Source organism: Lingula anatina, chromosome 2 (assembly GCF_051362555.1).
Source record: "Lingula anatina isolate TDL-2025a chromosome 2, LinAna3.0, whole genome shotgun sequence".
NCBI lineage: Eukaryota > Metazoa > Brachiopoda > Lingulata > Lingulida > Lingulidae > Lingula > Lingula anatina.
Window position 1 is genome coordinate 32,443,026 of NC_141768.1, and position 19,422 is coordinate 32,462,447.

The window sequence follows — 19,422 nt, forward strand, 5'->3', positions numbered from 1 at the left end:
GCCAGGGGGGGTTCGGGGGGTTCGAAAGAACCACCCTTTTTGCTGGGAAAAGATCCACTCTGGGTAAAATTTGACCTATGTACTTGAGGATTTCATGGTAAAAGGTCCACTTTTTCAGAAACGAACCCCCCCCCCCCCCCCTTTGAAATTGCTGTCTACAGGCCTGTGTAGTGCAATGAAACTAATTTTCATGGTGTTTTTTAAATTTTCCCTTCAAAGAACCTTTAAAATTTTTCTTACTATATATTCCTCTCACTATATATATACTGTGCTGTATATTACATGATCTTTATTCACATAGGCAATTTTGGTTACATGAAAAAGACCATTGATCGAGAGATCTCTTTATTGTCATCTAGAAGCCACATTTCAAACACAAGATTAAATTTTAAGACATGACATAGTTTTTAATGTGGTTTATTCACTTATATAAATTAATTCCACTTGAAAGTAAAAAAAAAATACAAATCTATTTACAGAGTGGCAAAGACAAGGATCGCGGGGGAGGAAAACTGACAGCCAGCCCTAAGAAGCCACCCAGCCGACAAGCCCCCACACCCTCTTCACAGAAAGACATGGTGGGAGATAGAGCTGCAACAGCTACCCCTCACACGGGCAATAGTGCCTTTACCCCAGCACCAGATGTTGATCCAGTATTGGATAGAAAATACAAAGAAAAATTATCTGTGCAGGTGAATATGTTCATCACTTTATTGTTTTCACGCGAGTCAAGAAAATACTGAATTTCATTCAGGTATTTTTTTCAGCAGATAAAGTGTTGCATAATCATAAGAATTAATGATTAAAAAATAATGATTTTAAAAAGTTGAAATGAAAGGACTGGGCATTTAAAATTAATGATCAGTGGCTGCACAGTTTTGCAGAGGCACTGGGCACTCAGTCTGTTGACTTTATGCTGTAGTGATTTTATGCTGCAGGCTAGAAATACCTCTAAACAATGATATACAGTACTCCCTGTACCCATTCCAAATTGCATCAGACTTGGTGATTAAAACAATTCTTGGTATTTCATAGAAATATGTGAGATTTAATGGATAACAGCAACTGAAAGAAAAATGAATGAATGTTTTAAAGTGATGCAGTTTTCTAGTATAATGAATCTTTCTGCATTAAAGAAATAAACACCAAATCCAATCAATGAAAATAAGCATAAAATGAGAAAGTTAAGTTTTTGCACCATTGCTCTTAAATCTCAGCCCTAAACTTACATTTTTTTTTCAGACTTACAACTTGCTACGTGAGATGGTTGACCGCAGCACATATATGTTTGAAGATATTCGTAGAAATGAGGATGTTCTTGCCTTAGCTAAGCTGGGACTACAGGGATAAAAAAATGGACAACACACAAATCAGAACAGAAAAACCAAAAAGGATTTTTGAGGGCAAAAGAAATCAAAAAGACCAAAAAATAACCCACTGGAATAATTACTTCGAGTAATGTTTTTTCGTGACCGCATCGAGCCTAAGAAATGCTAGCAAGCATCTTTGCACAAATAAACAAATTTTTAATTGATCTGTGATAAGTCATTGGTAAGGGTTTGGTTTTACCACATGCTATTTGAACTCCAGTTGATCTACAGTGGTTTCCTGTTCATTCACTTACTGGTTACCAGAAAAAAAAAGTGCATATGAAATATGTTGCAGACTTTATGCAATGAGAGTAGTTATATTTTCCAGATGTTCACCTTTTTTCACTGTCATAATGCCAGGACAGCTACAGGTAGCAGAAGTTCTATTTTTAGTTCAATTAATAGACCCTGCTTTCCATATAATCTTTTGAAGGAACAGGTGTGAAACAGGTTGTTATGGCAACGAGGACAAATAATAAACAACACTGCACCCCTGGGGGTAACTGACGGCATGCTGTAGCTCCTTCTGAAATGTCCATTTTGCATTCATCTGTCCATTTTATTATGATTATTTTACTTACCATTTTTTTAGTGGTTAAAGGATTAAACTTGTATTGATTCATAAATTTTGGTTAAATAAATTCTATGTGTAAATTGCAATCTGTGATTTGTTTTTATTTTGTAAAAGTTTATTTTAAATCAGCACTATATTTTGAAAAAAAGTAATATTATTTAATAAATTCATTATCACAAAATTTATACAAAAGTATTTAATAAAGTCATAGGCAGCAATAGCAGTTGACCAAATGTTAAACGTGTCTGTTATGCTTGTTAATAACTTGGTGTCTTGAAATCTTTGTGGCTTACATTTGATTTAAATCAATAAATCACCAATTATTACCTGTGGAAATTATCAATAAATTGTCAGAAAAAATAAGAAAAATACGAATAATTACACACACACCTGTAGATCCACAGTGGCATAAGTACTTGTAAATTAAGTATAGTAAATTTTTTTAATGTAACTCATTTGTCATTTCAATTTATCTCAATCAGTACTGAGAGCCAAAAGTACTGCCATTTTAAACCATATATGTAGATATAGTCACCTAGCAACTGACATCCATATCTCTCTCTCTCTCTCTCTCTCTCTCTCTCTCTCTCTCTATATATATATATATATATATATATATATATATATATATATATATATATATATATGGTGACTCTTCTTCAACAAATAGGGACCAAAGAGACAATATAGCAAAAATGCTTACCTTTTTTCTTCTTAAAAATCTTTTAGCCTGATCCTTTATACATAAAAAGGTGCTTCAACCTTTACTTTTTTGAAGCAAAGGCAATTCTTTCAAATATTTCACCTAAAACTAGTTTTTAAATGGTTAATTCAGCTACTGCCATATGCACACTGTAATTTCTACATGTAAATTCAAAGGACCTTTTGTTATTGACATTCAACTTTTTTTAGACATATAAATTAAAACAGGTAATCGTGTGCATTCATACCTGTATGTAAATTACTACAGCTACATCAGAGACAAACAGATACTGTTTTTCTCTCTCTCTCTCTCTCTCTCTCTTTTTAATAACCAGTAGATGGGTGTTATGGATGACGTGACTCAAAGCGTGCGTGTGCGTTACTTGCAAAGAAGATTATGGACATTTCAGTGAAGTGAAAGTGAACATATCACCTCAATACAGATTAGCCGTCCTTCGGTTTTCTCTTGATTAGTTCAGACATATATCTTCAGAAGGTGTGTAACGATATTGTGTACGTGTATCTAATGGTAATTTAAATACACAGTTTCTGCAGAGGTAATTTGCACCCAATTTGAACATCTGTAATGAATCCTTTTTTCTGCTATTGCGTAGCCTTTCCTCATATGGGACACCTGCATGGAATTGCATCATCAGAAACGTAGTCGCTGATTTTTTCTGATGTAACTAAATGGATTAATTAAAGAAACTACTTTAAAATTGGCAGAACATGAAGATAGCGTGTTCATCTGCAAACTCATCACCATTGTACGTTTGTATGCAACTAGTTTGCATACAGGTGATGCCTGTCGCTTGTAAACAGTATCGCGTCGGCAATCTTGTAAATACTACCTGTGGCAGCTACTTGTGGCAGGAATAGATTGCACTACTTTCGACCTCATTAAATCATGTACACAGCGACAGACAGTTTTAAGTATTAGTTACGGGAAACAATGCAGCACAGTCATTAAGCTCGGAGATAAATTGAGAAAGGTGACATATTCGTGAACTTCAGATTGACAACGAACGCGGCAGACAGACTCTGTTATAGGCGACAGAATGAATCCCGATCCTGACGGAAAGATTCAACCTGGTCTTCTAAGTGGCCAAAAATCCGCAGTTTATTATACTGATCTTAAATAAAATTTAGAAATAAATAAAGATATTAATAAATAAAGGAATTAAAGAAAAAAAATAACAAAAGAAATAAAAAATGGAGAATAGCTGCATATCCGTCGCTGCCATTGTTTGATTTTTTAATCCAAATTCAGAAGAAAAAAGTGAAATGGCAACTAAGAGATTAGATTTTCTTTAAAGATAAATTAGGTTTTGAAAATTGTGTCTTAAAATTTCTGAGGTTTAAGCCAATTACATTTATCTGTATTCATTTTTTCTAATATACTAAGTGGAGCTAAGCATGTATAATCTAACGATTAAACAATTCGTTTAACTGCTGTCACCCAATTGTAAAAGGCGTATTAGAAGCAAACTTTTAAAAAATACTTCTGATATTTCACTTCAAATCAAATTTGTTTCACTTCCATACTTCACTAAATTCATATGTAGCCACTATATGTACCTTTTGAAATGAACGAGACACTCTGGCGCCGTGGCACGTGGAGCACCCACCTTCTGGGCTTGTTCTTTGATTTGATTGGTCGAGAATATGCCTTCTGTCAATCATGCTTGCCTCACAGCGCCCTCGTGTAGTAGAAACATAAAAACATTAAACCGGTGTACTCAATGTACACAATGGCTACGTGAGCTCTAGATATAGTCCCTTAATGTCAACCAAACGTTGATTAGGGTGCTACTTCGGCACAAAAACTACCTTTGACATCTAATTCATATGAGGGAAAGCACCAAAGACCAAAGAGGACGTTGACAGCGTCTATGGGAAATATTTCACTTGTTATTTGTAGTAAGTGCTTCTTATCTTCATCCGCGTGGGCACTCCACAAAGAAAAAAGATGTCTGCCTTGTAACAGGCGTGCGGAGAGAAGTTTTGGCAAAGAGAGAAGTTGTATCGCATCGGAAAAGTTGGTAAAAGTATTTCGAGCATTTACAGCTTGCCGGAATGCACTCAACTGGCCGTCCCTAAACGGGATTGGAGCCAAAAGACAGCAGAAAACAGAAGGTGAGCAAGATGACCCCATAATCACCTTTTTTTGCATCGTCGCCATTTTGTCTGCTCCGTACCCCTTTATTCAGTACCGGGGAAATCCTCGTCACCCATCAGGGGATTTTTGGGACCCTACCCGTTATCGCCGTCGCCTGGTTAACTGGTATCATTAGAATGTATGTAGAAATGTGCTTCATCATGTTCTTAAATCGGCGCTTACTAAGAATTAACTATTTGATTAGTGGCAATAAGTTTTTTGGGACCTGGGCATACCTGTTAAAGTTTTTGTCATTTGGGTCACACATCATAATGGCCTAATTTAACGGCGACTGACTGCTACCCAGCCGGAATTCTTCCACTATTTACTGTTTCATGCATAACGACAAGAAATGCGTGTTACTGTCGTCTACAGGCGATACCATAAACGTTATCTCCTAGTTCTGTCAGAGCAGCGCTAGCTAGTTTAATATATTATATACGTATAAATTAAGGCTGTTTTGTTCTTGGCTCTGAATTGAGGTTTGATGGCTATTTTCTCTCAGATGCCCGTTTAACTGTGGAGGAATTTACATTACAACCACCTGCGATTCACCATTACATTCTTTTTTACATGAATACTATCAGCAATTTTCTTAGACATTTATTACACATCCACTAAAAGAAATGTTTGTTAATTTAGAAGAATTTTTTTGTATCAGTGGGAAGGCAGTTTTGTTTTTATGAGTGTAGTCTGATATATTATATGCTTTGAGTGTGATGTAGAATACTTTGATGAAATAGGTTTTTTCATTGACTCTTGTGTGATGATGGTAAAAAAAGGTTAAAATTGTTTAAAGAGACAAAACACTTAAAATGAAGGATTGCTATGCCTCCTAGATAAAATCAGGTTTAGTCTCTTAAGAAAAGATTTCGATTTTTTATCCAACTTTTTAAAGGTTTAGTTTTTAAAAATTTATGAATAAGTCATACCAATATAGTTCAATCAGACTAGAAGAAATTCAAAATCGATAAAGAAAACATTTTGAAATTATAGTCAGTGAACGAAAGATGGAAGTTGACTGTGGACAGCAAGGGGAAATAAGGAAAAGGACATTTTCAGAGACAGTTAAATTGGATTATTTTGTGCAACATATTTGCCCCTTAATAGCCTTTAAGTAATTTAGAAAATATTCTTGTACCGTCTTGTTAGTATGCAAATGAATAGAAATGAATGGTGAAAATATTTACTTAAAGTATAAAGCTAGATGTACAGATGCAAAGGCATCAGAAATGCAGAACAATTGTGATTCATCATTTAGGGGAATCTCCCCTGTGGCTAACTATGCAGGTACCATCAGAATGCTTACCCAGCAACCAAAGTTAAGATTATGTAATATGAATGTATGACTAGCCCAATACATTAAAGGCTTGGTTTTTAGGACATGTTACATGGCACCTTTTCATTTAAGAATTTGGGGGTGTGGGGATATTACTCTATCAGGTATAGTGCCAAATGGGTGAACTGGTTTTCAATAAACTTCAGTTATATAAGATGAACTAGTTTTCCCCAACATAAATATTTGCCTTATGACTTTATACTTGATACTTAGTTAACACATCCAGCTTCTGTACTATTTCTTTAGGAATTTGCATTTATAACAGAAATTTAGTTTTTTAAAACATAAAAGTCATAAGCAAGTGCTTTTTAGATATCAAAAATTTACTGGAAATGAAAACTTGATTGACTCTTTTTGGAATGTTTCTAATAAATAGGTTTTAGATTTAATTTATTTTAACATCGAAAAACTGAGATTTTAAAAAATTATTTGTAACATTGAACGTCTATAACTTGATTTTTCTTTAATCTAAATTCTATGCAGATGGAACTTAGTAAAAAGAAAAATCACTTATTTATTCCTTCTCAAAGATGACATGATTTGAAACAATTTCCCTAATAGAGAACTGATAACAGCTGTAAAAACAGTCCATGGCTGTTGACAGGATGGATGAGCTGCTGAATTTATATTATAATATCTCACAACTCAGTGACCAATGTCAAACAGAGATCACATATTGCTACTTATATATTTTAAATAAATAGCTATACAGAATACGCATAAAAAAGGAAAGGGTGTGCAGAATGAAAAAAAAGTTGAAAATGAATAGATGAATACAATTTGAGATTCAGTGTAGGTGTAGAAGTTAGAACATTTAGAAAACAATGTAGGTCTAGAAGTTAGAACATCTGTTTAATTTTAGTTTTAATGTGGCTAGATTTATTATTGATTAATTATTAATTTGCTTAATCCTGAAAAAGCATTGTTATCAGACTTTGGGAAGAACCTCCTTAATGATCTTTAAATATGTATTGAAAGTGAATCACTGTGATGGACGAGTATTGCCAACCTGCAAGTTAGTTAACTTTTTAGAAAGTGTGGGTCAGTGCTTGCCAGTGTCATGTTTTTGGCTTTGATTTTAATGTTTGGAAAGTGACAAGCATGAAGGCATAATTGTTGGCATGCATCGTAAAGGCACACCCTTTAGGCTTTTTATTATCAGGTTAACTGATTCTGAGGAAGAGCTGGCAACTCACATGTCAATGTATCATTAAGGAGGGAGAATAGGTCTTCTTCAGACATAGTGGTGTGATTTGGTCAAATTATAGTAGACTGGACTTGGTCATCTGTCTGGGAGGAAGTGTTAGATAAATTAGTGGAAAAGATTTGGGTTTAAATATAGAAACAATCGATCTGAGGGCTGAAATGGTTCATGGAAAGATTTTTTTTCCATTTTTTTAGTCAGTAGTGCTAAAGATTTTAATTGCTTGGTTCTAATACGGCTTAACATATATATATGTTTTTATAGACAACTACAATTAAAAAAAATGTGAAGAAAGAAAATTTTGTTTTTAAATGGATAATTTTTTATAAGCATGATTGTTAGGAATGATCCCCTCTTTTAGTTTGCTGTACAGTGGTTAAAGTATACATATTTTATTTGAAGAGTTTCCTTCTTTGATTGTTATCAAAACATAAAATTAGTATAAGTTCACTTGGTGCAAGATCCTCGGAAGTGGACTAGAGCAACTTTGCATGCAAATGCTCGTAGATGAATGTGTGTTGGTTTCACAACATAGTTGGCACCCACAAAGTGAACTATAAAATGGTACATGGAAAAGTCTCTATTCAAGTTAGGGTCAACTCTTCCTGTTTATATTGTACTGTCTGCAATAGGGGTCTTCCCCCACATAGAAATTGTTTTCTTCATCCTGAAAATCAAAGGGCACTCAAAGCTGACTACATTGGAAAGGGACCTTTTGTCCGTAGGCATGGACCATTAACAGCGCACTACACACGTTTATGGTGCATGAATCATTCTCATCACCAGGGTAAGAAAGAGAGCTGAGTAGAAATGCATTCTTCACAGCAAAGTCAAGGTATTATGATCTGTAGCTGAAGGTTTTTGCCCCAACCCATTTTTTTGATTGAAAAACAAGATAAGAAGTTGATGACCCTTTGCTTTGGTTTGTGATTATCATAAGTTGATATGATCGCTTTCTTTTGTTTTAGGATATTCCAAATTTTTGTGGGGATACAGCGGACAAGGCAGGGTTGACAACAACAAGAGTTGTGGGTAAGATTGATTAAAATGAAGATCTGTAAATTGTTGTCCTTTAACCTGTGCACTCTTTGCTTATTAATTTTATTGATATTTTTATTTTCATTAATTTTTTTTTTTTTTTTTTTTTTTTGTGGATTTCGGTTATCTCAGGGGGTGATGATAGGTTTTTGGGCAATTATCCTTCAGGAAAGTGCCCTCCCAAACTTTTGCCCCAATTTGATTTTACTTGTGTGAAAAAATTTACTCACATTCACTTGGCTCTCCTTTCCCTCAGAAAAAATGTTTGCAAAGATTTTAACGCTACAGAATTTTATTGTTATCCTTCTTTTTTTAATGTTAGTCAGCAGCAAAAAAATGCCAGACAACTGTATTCAGAAAAGCCATTTGCCTATTTGGGCAACAATGTCAGCATTTTTACTTCTTGGATGAGGTCATTTACATGTCTCGAATGACCGAAGAAGCCTCATAGTCAACAGTCTCTGTAACCTGTCATAAAGTTATGCATTTAAGCTTAAAATTCACTCATGATGTTTTATGATGATAATGCAAGTAATTTATGGTTTATAAATTAACTGAAAGTACATACTTTTGTTATAAGTATTTATATTGATTTCAGATTGCATGAAATATGTGTACATTTTGCATAAAATTAATTCTGACTTTTTAGTTTTTTCAAACTGTTTTAAGTAAAAAATCAGAGAGACAGATTTTAGAATTTGCCAACTTAAGATTTCACTTTATTTTGTGTGCATTCCTGTTTGTTGTGCTATATTTTTTTTATTTAAAGTGATGTCAGTGATACTTTTGTAGGAAGAAATATAAGCATACTTTGCCACACTGATCAAAGCTTAGCACACACTTAAGTAGAACAATCAAATTGGCTTTGTTAAAAAAGAGAAATTGGTTTAAAATGACTAGTCAAGAAGTAAGGAGGAATCACATACATTATGAAAAAAGTGCCTTGTTTGATAAAACTGCCATCAGTTGTCTTCTATTTTGGTCCACAAGGGTACCCAGTCACTGTGCGTAATTCTCTCCTAAGTCACTTTGCATTCTTTTTGTGCTTCAGGTCGTGTGTGCAAGTGTGGAGTGGTAGCACAGAATGCAGTCAGACAAAGAACTCAGTGATCTACTGGATTTTAGCGCAGTATGTACACATATATTCTCTGTTTGTGCAGTTCTATGTAAATATTGACTACAGTGTGCCAGAGACCTGGGGCAAGGTTTCCAGCACACATACAACCCCTTTATGAACAATTTTGCCCAAAGCAAATTGTTGTTTTGCACTGCTTGATTTAATGGACACCAGAAACGGAATAGTTTTTGTGCTTTGTATTTCTACTTGACAGACATGAACCTTCCGTTTTTCCCCATATTTTCACTATGTTATACTAAAAACAACACATCAAACAACCCTTGTTTTTTTAGCCAAACCATGAAAGAAAAGTTTTCTAGTTGTACAGAAATCCATCGCGTTATTTTTGGATATTTTCATGCTTTTAAAAGGAGAAAATGACATGAATTGAATCAGTGGGAGAGATTCTTCAAGATCTGGGAGGTGTCTGTTCACTCCAGGGGCTGTGACCCTGTCTTCTCACAATAACCAATTAACTGGGACTGCAGCAGCTACATTGTCACAAGGCATGGTGCCCCTTCATCCATCTTTTGTAATGTTACACTTCTGCAGTCAACAATTAAGTTCCTCTTAAATAGGAAAGCTGCTTTAATTTTATGTAGGGTCACAGTTTATTGAATTTATAAGAAAGCCATCCCCCCCGAAAGGGTTCAGGTTGGTTTCAAACAGGAAGATTAGTATATTCCAAAAGGGAACTTTTCCTGACCCAAAGCCAGTTCTGTCTTCTTTTCTTCAGCTTAAAGTGATAACACTGGAATATTATATTGCTAACCCTATGATAGCAGATACCAGGTAACCCATTCCTCACAAGTGGATTTTAACCAACCAAATGGCATTCATTATGTATGAAGAATTCCATTACTTTTTTACCTCCCGCATGAAAGATAGATAGGTTAGGGTTTGATATAGAAATTAAAGGAATTTGCTTGGGATGTTGGCAATAAGCACATACATGTAGGCAGTGACTAGTTACTTATACTGCTGTAACATAGGTTACCTTGACAAGCTCTCACTATGTAAGACTACATCCTTCAGATATTGCATAGATTGTGGTCATTCATGCTCATACAGCCAGAATCCAATACATCATTATTAAAGCATTGAAAGAAAATCCACCACAATATCTGATAAATATCTCATGGTAGGTACACACTAAGCAAGTCCGTAACAAAACAGTAGGGCAGCAAAAGGATATCAGTGCCAGCTAAATATGTAAACTGAGTAGACCTGAATAACACTGTCTTGTGTGTGGGGACAAACTTATGCAACCATCGTGAAGATTAGAGCTGCTCAATAATGGACACTTTTGTATTCTTCATCATTAGCAAGCTATGGGGACTGAGACCTTGAGGTGCACAGCTGTTCATATGTTGTGGAGTCCCCTTTCTGCTTGTTCAATGATTTCCTCAAATACAGTACTCTGATTACAGTTGACCGAGGTAAGAAACAAAGAGGAAGTACACTGCACACACAGTGGAGTCAATTATTGAAAATTATCTTTGGCGCACAACGGTAATTAGTGTTTGACTATTTTGAGGTACAAAGGAAAAAAAATAAAATGAAATGAAAGTAACAACAGTAAAAAGTTCCTTGAATATTGAAGTATGTGATAGTTATATCTGCCAGTTACAGCTTGAGGAGAAAATGGCATTCTGATAATCTCATAAAATGTTTTCTCTCAATTCATCAACAGTTTCTGCTAATTTACTTCAAAAACATGTTAGATGGGTGGCTGTCATCTTTCAAAAATGTTCCACTGGGCTTTGTTGCCATTTATTGATGCCCAACTGAGAAGTTTAAAGCGGCTGTGTGTCGCCTAATGACTCCAATCATTTCTGGGACTCGGAGGAATAATTTACCTCTTTGTCATTCAAGGTGCAAATATTTATCAGGCTAATGAATGAAAAGTGAATCCATAATTATGCTTTGTATTGATGAATATTGCATATCAGATGGGGATAACAGTTTAACTGCAGGAAAAGGGAAACACTTCAGGAAATCTGCCATTTTGAAATTGTTTCTGGTGGAAGTGAAATTGACACAGCTCATGTAAAGTGGGGGTTATTACCAGTGTATGAAGATGAAGTTTCTGGATAGATTTTATAGCCCTTTATATTGGGAATGTTACTACTAATTGTTATGTACAAGTATTGAAACAGACTTGGGTCAATATTTGGGTAAGTTGATAGAGGAGTACTACAAAGTTCAATAAAGGAAGAAAGATACATTGCCGTTTTACCTGCCTAGTCTGGTTCAATATAACTCAGTTAAAGTTTTGTAGTTGTTATCCCCCCCCCCCCCCTCAGTTGAGTGGTAATTATGGCAAGATGTTAGGGTGTGACCAAGTGAAGTGGTCATAGCATCTATTAAATATGCTTGCCCTTTATTGCTTGTCATGCTAGAAAGAGCTTGACATGGTCCATTGATTGCTGGCTGTTGACATTGTCCTGTTGTTTGTCCAGGGTGACAAAATCAAAGAAACTAATCAATGCAATTGATAAACTTGTGGCTAAATGAACTTTCAAACTATAGTTGACTTCATTGACTGCACTGGTTCAATTTAACAGCTTCATTTGGAATTGGATTCCCTTTATTGTGCACTGGGTGTAAAGAAGTAATGCTTGAAAAGAATAGGATTGAGTCATATCCCTGGTGTAATTAAGCCAGCACACACTTTGTGTCGTCAAGTAGTGTAGAATTGTAAGTTTACTGCTTATTTTGATGATGTGATACTGTTGTTGAGGTATGTCGTAATTTTAAATATTTCTTAAATTCTACATGCAGGTAAAACTGAAAAAAAAATTTATCTCTAACTTTTGAAAATTACAGATGTTTTCTCCACCAGTTGGGCCAAATGCAATGAAGACCCCAGGCCAGGGGGGAATGGAAAGTGGCAATATTTACCCACCAGGTTATAAAGGTTAGTTTTTCATTGTTTTTATTTCTTCAGGACAAATGATGATAAGGTCTATCCCTTCTCTAACACCATTACACATAACCATTGTTATTTGCTTGTTTTTTTTTTGATAGTTTTGAACACCACCCATACTGCTTTCTCAAAATCGAGTCTTGTAATTCTTAATCATGGTGTCATCCCAGTGGGTTTGAAAAAGTAAAGATTTACACACGGGGTTCATAGAGTATACCAAGTCTTCTGGTCCTGTTTTTGGTTATATGAATTTTGGAACAATTTATGTTGTCCTTTACACTGCATTAGATTATACCACAAATTTATTGTCTTCCAAAGGTTTTTTTTTTTTTTTTTGTTCAAAGCTTTATCAAATATTTGTCCTCATCGTGTTATGAGTTCTAACCAAACGCATAGTTCTTATGAGTGAACTTGCTATTTTGGTTGTCTAGATTTGTTACAGTAGTTATTAAATTAAAGATGATATTCATTTTGTTCCAGATGCTTGAAGCTTTATAGTTTGAATAGAATGTATAGCACACAAGGTTGCTTTTGAACTTTAAAACAGAAGAACATTTTTCACTGTTCAAGAATAATAAATATGTAGTTATTGAAAATATTACCCATAAAAAACTAAGCTAGGAAATTGTTTCTGTGTTTACATTATGTCTTTGATGGAGTTCTGTGCAAAAAATTCATTACTTCAAAAGAGCCATAATACACAATAATGCCAATTTGTCAGTCATTAAGAACATGAATGGCATTTTTTCTCTTATAGTTTTATCTGAAACAAGCTAAATCTGCCATTTAGGAAAGCTTTTCACACATTAACATTTACACATTAACTAGGATGGAAGTTTCAGATGCTTTGTTAGAGGGGTGTTGATGAGCCCATCATGTCTTGCAGAACTGTAATAAGGATAAATGAGAAAGGGAAATTGAAGTGCATTAGATTCTATTTGCCACTGTTATTTCAAACTACTTCAATTGATTTTTCTTGATGTGTCTCAAAAGTGTGGCTTGATATTTAATTTAACTAACAGTAGACAATTTTTGTCAGCCACTTTGTAAATTGTGGTGCACTGTTTACTTTGCTGAAAATGTTACACCTGACAAATGTTTGATTGACCGCTTTTAGGTTATAACTTAACCCTTATAATTTTCATGGGAAATATTATTAAATGACTCTTTTATCGACAAGTATCTTGGGATTCTGGGTAGCAGAGAAAAGAAATATTTCAAAGGAGATCTGGTCACAGTGAGCACAGAATTAAAATGTGTTGATTAATTTCAATATAGGGGTTGTTGGCCGATACTGAGATATGATAACATGAAATAGGTGGATATATGTGACAGAATTAATTGGGTGGTTAGCATGGTGCATTGAATGAAGCAGTAGCACTAATCCCTGTATTTGCTACTGACGTTGATAAACTCTGGCTTGATAACGCCTCAATGGATATTCATACTCACGTCAGGAATGTTCTGAATGGGGCAGATAGAGAACAGCTTTAGGCAAGACTTTGTTCTCTGTCTTGCTCTCTCTTTCTCTCTCCTCCCCCCCTCCCTCTCCCTCACCCAGGTTGTATATATTGGTCACAATAGTAGTTATTCACCATAATCTATTTTGGGATGTTTTTAAAACTCTGGTGATGTGAAATTTCTAGAATGCGATTCTCGCTGACCTTTTACTGAGCTGGTCTTCTTTCCGTTCACCACCTATTATATTCTTTAGACTGCCAATTTTCTCTATGTTGTACTTTCTAGAGGATAATTTTGTCCTGCTTTAAAGCTTTGTTATAAACAGTCCATGACACAGCAAAAGCCTTAGGATTAAGATTTATTGTGGAAGAGAAAACCCTAGAGCCTAGGATTATTTTCTTGATTAATAATTCTGATAATCTTTCACTGGCAAAGTTTCTTGGAGTTAGGGAAGTGATTGCTAGTTTTCAGGGGCAGTGTCTAGCTAGATTAGTTAAAGATTTACATTATCTCCTGGGCAACTGAACCAGGTTAGTATGGGCATATGTTAGAGTTCCCATACCCAGGCAACTATCTTGTTGTTGGCTGAGATCTTAGATCAACAATCTTAATTGTAATCAATAAAGCTGGTTCATTCAAGAAATAGCAAAGAATTGAAAGGGTTTTAAAATCTAGGAATATACAGCATGGCATTTTTCTGGGCTACCCAAGCAGATCAGTTGTCTTTGAAGGTTGAAATAGTAGACTCTACATCAACAAATCAATACCTGTTCATGTTTGCATGTAAACGTGTCAAATTTACAAGTGTCACCAGAAAGCAGTGTGATTGTAGTTTACTGAAAGTTGTCTGATAAACTTAATGATATGATTGGAAGTTGTCAGTCCAGCATTGTCAACATGAACAGCTCTCCAGTCCCTCTTTATTAGGCTCCAATTTATGGTATGTCATTAAAAATAAATTCTCATTTTGATTAATGTACTTCCATAATCCATCAACCTTCAATTACAGCATTATTTTATTTAGGCTGTTAGGTAATTGAAAACTTGTGTATGTTGTAGGTTAAAAAGATAGGAGTTATTATCATGTCTGTCACTGGTAATCCAATTAGGATAGCGCTAATTATATTTCATTTCCAGTGGTATTTGAAGTTTATTTTTAGGCAAGAAAAGGGCACTCGCACATAAAATTGCACCTAGATAAATGGACTGAGATCAATATGATTAAGGAAGAAAATGAAAGCCCAGGGAGAGATGACTCCCCGAGGAGAGAGAAGAGGTACAGGAACTTACAGAACTCCTTGAGACCTCAGAAGATTAGTTCTGCTGTTTTTTGTGTCCTGAACATAGCTGATTGCTCTGTGTCTGTTGCCCTAGAGATTTGTGGAAACACAATGAAAATGAAAAAAAAGAATGGTTTCTTTGAAGCAAGATCTTATTTCATCTGAGCTGTAAATTTCTGGCAATGGTTTAACATTTAACAGCGTTATTAAATGTTGAGGTTTTTAATGAACGTGATAAATTGATTTTAAGGCCATTTATTGAAATTACTAACAAATTATAATTTATCCAGTTGCACTTTTGGATAACAGTATATTAATAAAGTAATAAGAGTCTTTGGGCATCTCAAGAAAAACCCTTATGAATTTCCTGTGCATTCTTACCTTTGGGGGAAAAAAGAGAGTCTTGTTAGTCTTAGAAATATTTTGTGATCTGTGCATGTCTTTCACGGTTCAATATGCATAGTAATATGGTCTTTTTGAAATTTTGGCAAAGGATCTAGATTCCAAGAATGCTTATCTACTTGAACTAATGAGATGGTTAGGAGCATCTAATTATAACAGATCATTGAGAGAAAGGGGAATTACTTGAGAGAGAGAGGTTGAGAGGCAGTGAGTTTGAACAGTTTGCTACATCACAGTTAGGAAGTGATAACTTCCTAAAAGTAGTATGAGATGATGATAAGAAGCAACAGATAACACTCATAACTTCTACCCCATGAAAATTACTGGTGGTATTTCAGGGCCTGTATTTTATGTGTTAAAGGACACAGAAAACAGGAAATGGTTAAAATGCAATTTGCGGTGGCACCTATATATTAAATACAATTTCTTGGCAAAGTCTTTCTTTTCAAGTTGTGAATGAGACACGAGGTAGAGCTTGTCTGTTTAGTATTGGCGTCTTTTCCATTTGCAGTATTCTTTAACAGCTGTAGTACATTGGGATGAGCTCACGTGGAAAATTCCTCATTCCAGTTCATTACAGAGAATGCAGCGAAGGATAAAAGATGTCCTTATCCCTTGCATGTTTCAGTGAAAAGAGTTGAAGTAAACCCCCTGAAAGTCGGGGATTCCAATAATGTGCTTACCCTCTTTAACACAAGATGGCAGGTAATTTCTGCCTGGCAAAGCAACTTAGTTTATTCTTCAGGCATCTCCAAAAAGAGGTTTAAGAGATCCCTCCAGAGCAATTGAGGAAGATTGTATAATAAACCTTTGTGGAATACAGCAAATTAGATCCCTAACTAGATTAATATGATTAGAAAATGCATTAAATGTGCTGCCCAATGATCTTAATGGCCTCAAACTCCCTTTATTGAATTCCAGACATCTCTTTTGCAGGAGTCTATGCAAATTGCATTGAAAAGATAGTGAAGATAACACTTCATTCAGGCTGATAGTATATTGTATTGAAGATGGCATTTTGGTTTTCCTAAATTGGATAGTAAATCAATAGAACCATTTCTGCCTTTCCTTTGTGTGTCATTACAATAACTAGCTGCCCTTTGTCTGAAGATTCTAAATTGAAAATTGATGGAAACATTATTTAACCGATACAGAACAACCTAGTGGTTTTGTGTGTATTTGACTAGCCCAGGTTGTTAATGATATCCAGGAAACCAGAATCTAGTAATTACCTTTACCGATTAAAAATTAATCGGCATTTACGAGAACCTCATAATTTTCTTGGCCAAAAGGGACTGGAATGGTTGACTGCAATTTTGTCTTTTTGTCTTGCAAAAGAAAAAGCAACCTTCTACACCAGGCTCATTGATCAGTTATGTAAAGTTAGGTCAGATACATGTATTAGAGTGTTATCAAGTTGAAGTTTGAGGGGAAAGAAGTCACTGCAGTAAATGATTGAATGGCATCCGTAGTAGAAGTTGTTGAAAGTGGGTCATGTCTACTGTAAAGTTGGGATGTCATGCTAAGTCAACACAGGCTTGGGAACTGAACCCACTAGGCCAGATGTGAAAACAAATTGTGGTTTCTCCTTGTGCAGTATGTGTATGTGCATTCTGACAGCTTTATAATGGGTTCCATTTGGTGCCCAGAGTGCTGCTGGGCTAGTCAACTCTGTGTGCCATATTTGCCAAAGCTGCTCCAGTAAGGAGCAAGAGGCTGGGAATTGGATTTCAAGATGTGATTAATAAAAATCAATCTGAGTAGAGCAAGCCTGGTGCACACCTGCACTGTTCATTCTTATACACTGGCTGCAGCAGCAGCAGGCATATGTTCACATATGAAATATTGAATAGACTCTAGATCACACTTGCGGCCAACTTATAAACACTCTCACTTGCACACACTATCAGCACTTTTAACGTGGGTTCTGAACAGATGCAACTGGTGATAGCTAGATTGACTGCAAGCAGCAACAGGCACAGGCAATAGCAAATAGACTACACACAACCTGTGACTGCTGGTGTTGGTGCACAGATTTCCAACATGTTCAATATGGCCGAGGCTGGGTTGTGTCAAACAGACAGGAACAGCCACAGCAGATAACACCTGTGCTGCCTGGTCTAACAGTTTGACCTGCCCCTAGACTAGCAGTGCCAGCATGGAAGCTTCAGCTATGTGGTTATTTCATACATGGCTAGTGCCATCTCCTCAAAGTGCTGTGTCCTGTCTCTGGTCCTGTTTGCTCATTAGGGATGGGCTTTTCTGTCCAAGTTGTGTTATTCTAGCATCATTTAGCCAGATATAATGTGCTATTACAGGCAGTCAGGTGCATACATACAGACTTTCAAGGCATCTGCTATGCAGATGTGAACACATACTGTTCAGGTGTGCTGGAAAATATAGATATCTGCTGTGTGTTTACATTGAGCCAACCTGGCACATAGAATTATAGTACAAGTGGAAGATTGCATTGGAGTTAAGGCATGAATGAGTGCATGCATACGAAATAAGTATACCAGGAGAGGCTGAAATTGCTACAGGAGATACATTTCTTCAGAACATGTTTTATTTTTCTTTGCCGATGAGTGGGAAGATTTTTTTTTTGTGGGAACAGTGTAATATGGTTTTGATCCCCTGGGTTATCCAACACTATTCTGGTTCTCTGCAGTACTTCAGATGGCCTCTATTATGAATTCCTGTGCAGAGAAATTCCACTTCTTAGAACTATTTCCTCAGCAGTTAGCATTCCATGGTATCAGCTTGCCTGTATTGAATTCTTTCTTGACTCTTAATGAAATATGATGAAAAAAAAGAAAGACCATAACATGCTGCTTGTTACTAAATGCATATTTTTTTGTTTTGGGCAATTAAAACTAGGGTGTTGAGAGGGTTGGTAAGGGACATGGTTGAGGTGTCCTGTCAGTGTTAGTAAGTGGAGACCTTCCCTTCTGGCTGAGTTCTGGCTTTGATTAGCCATCTGCAGATGGCTTCATGCTGGAAAAGAAGTCTAGTGTGGCATATTGGAGTATGGGCTATCTGCTGTTCCTGCACATGGAATTCACTTTATATATATATATATATATTACCTTTTTTTAGAGGGGATAGGTGGGTGGAAGTGGAAAGCTGGCCCATTGTGCTGTTGCCTGATGAGTTGAAAGGACACAGTACCTGTAGTGAAAGGTGGAATGAGAGTGAAGGAATAAATACAAGCATTGATTTGAGACTGCAGATGAACATGTAAACTTGCAAAATGTGGTCTGCACCTGGTATTTATGAAAAAAGAACAGTAGTAGAGATAGTATAGCACATGTGATGAGAAGCTACACCTGAGGCACCAGATGAGGAAAGTACTTGCTTTGCATCTGCCACCTGTGCCAAAACAAGAAATCACTTCCAAAAACTACCACTTATACCACTGGACACTGCTAACATGTGATATACAGATGTAGCATCTAGTGTGTCTGCCCCAAGTGGTCAAAGAAGTCAAAGAAGTCAAAGAAGAACCAAATGGCAGAATGATAGATTGTGTCTACTATCACCCTTGTCCATCAAAACAAAGTTGTTGTAAACTGATGACAGTGTAGAACAATTTGGATTCCATCGATACATGTATCCCATCAACTGGCATATTTTTTGTGTGCTGTCCTATTATAAATTCATTTCTTTGGTGGAAAATGAGGAATTAATTTCATTTTAGTGAAAAAAATCTCCTTAAATTTATAATGAAATCAAAACATGGTCTTTCTGTGTTGAAATAGAAAGGATGTTTTTTTAAATAATATATGTAGTTTTGATGTACTGATGTGTATTCTCCAAACTATCTCATTAAACATCATGAAATATTAAGG

The 19,422-nt window shown here is 35.7% G+C and overlaps 2 protein-coding genes and 1 long non-coding RNA gene across 32 annotated transcripts in view; 2 read left to right on the plus strand and 1 right to left on the minus strand.

Moving 5' to 3' along the window:
* The window catches only part of LOC106180241 (MYCBP-associated protein), a 34,489-nt gene extending 32,459 nt beyond the window's left edge, over nt 1-2,030 (plus strand). For all 12 annotated transcript variants that reach the window (XM_087003740.1, XM_087003741.1, XM_087003735.1 and 9 more), the window contains 2 exons: nt 480-692; nt 1,243-2,030. In XM_087003740.1, coding sequence (XP_086859866.1) covers nt 480-692; nt 1,243-1,350 — 321 coding nt within the window. In that variant the 3' untranslated portion in view covers nt 1,351-2,030. The remainder of the gene's footprint in view (nt 1-479; nt 693-1,242) is intronic.
* Nucleotides 2,031-2,967: 937 nt separating this feature from the next.
* LOC147763606 (uncharacterized) lies at nt 2,968-4,381 on the minus strand. The gene is made up of 2 exons (XR_015333021.1): nt 4,225-4,381; nt 2,968-3,779 (listed from the first exon to the last, which is right to left on the minus strand). It is a non-coding gene; the product is annotated as an uncharacterized LOC147763606 (long non-coding RNA).
* A 210-nt stretch (nt 4,382-4,591) lies between these two features.
* LOC106180233 (transcription factor 12) overlaps nt 4,592-19,422 on the plus strand; it is a 61,282-nt gene continuing 46,451 nt past the window's right edge. For 12 of the 19 annotated variants that reach the window (XR_015333018.1, XM_013564149.3, XM_013564150.3 and 9 more), the window contains exons 1-4: nt 4,592-4,782; nt 8,316-8,379; nt 9,437-9,514; nt 12,332-12,422. Coding sequence is in view for 17 of the 19 variants with exons in the window: in XM_013564149.3 (XP_013419603.2) it covers nt 9,470-9,514; nt 12,332-12,422 (136 nt within the window). In the remaining 2 variants the exon portion in view is untranslated. Of the gene's footprint in view, nt 4,783-4,924; nt 4,944-8,315; nt 8,380-9,436; nt 9,515-12,331; nt 12,423-19,422 lie in introns of those variants that run through there. The other 7 variants (XR_015333019.1, XM_013564152.3, XM_013564162.3 and 4 more) reach the window with 4 other exon arrangements.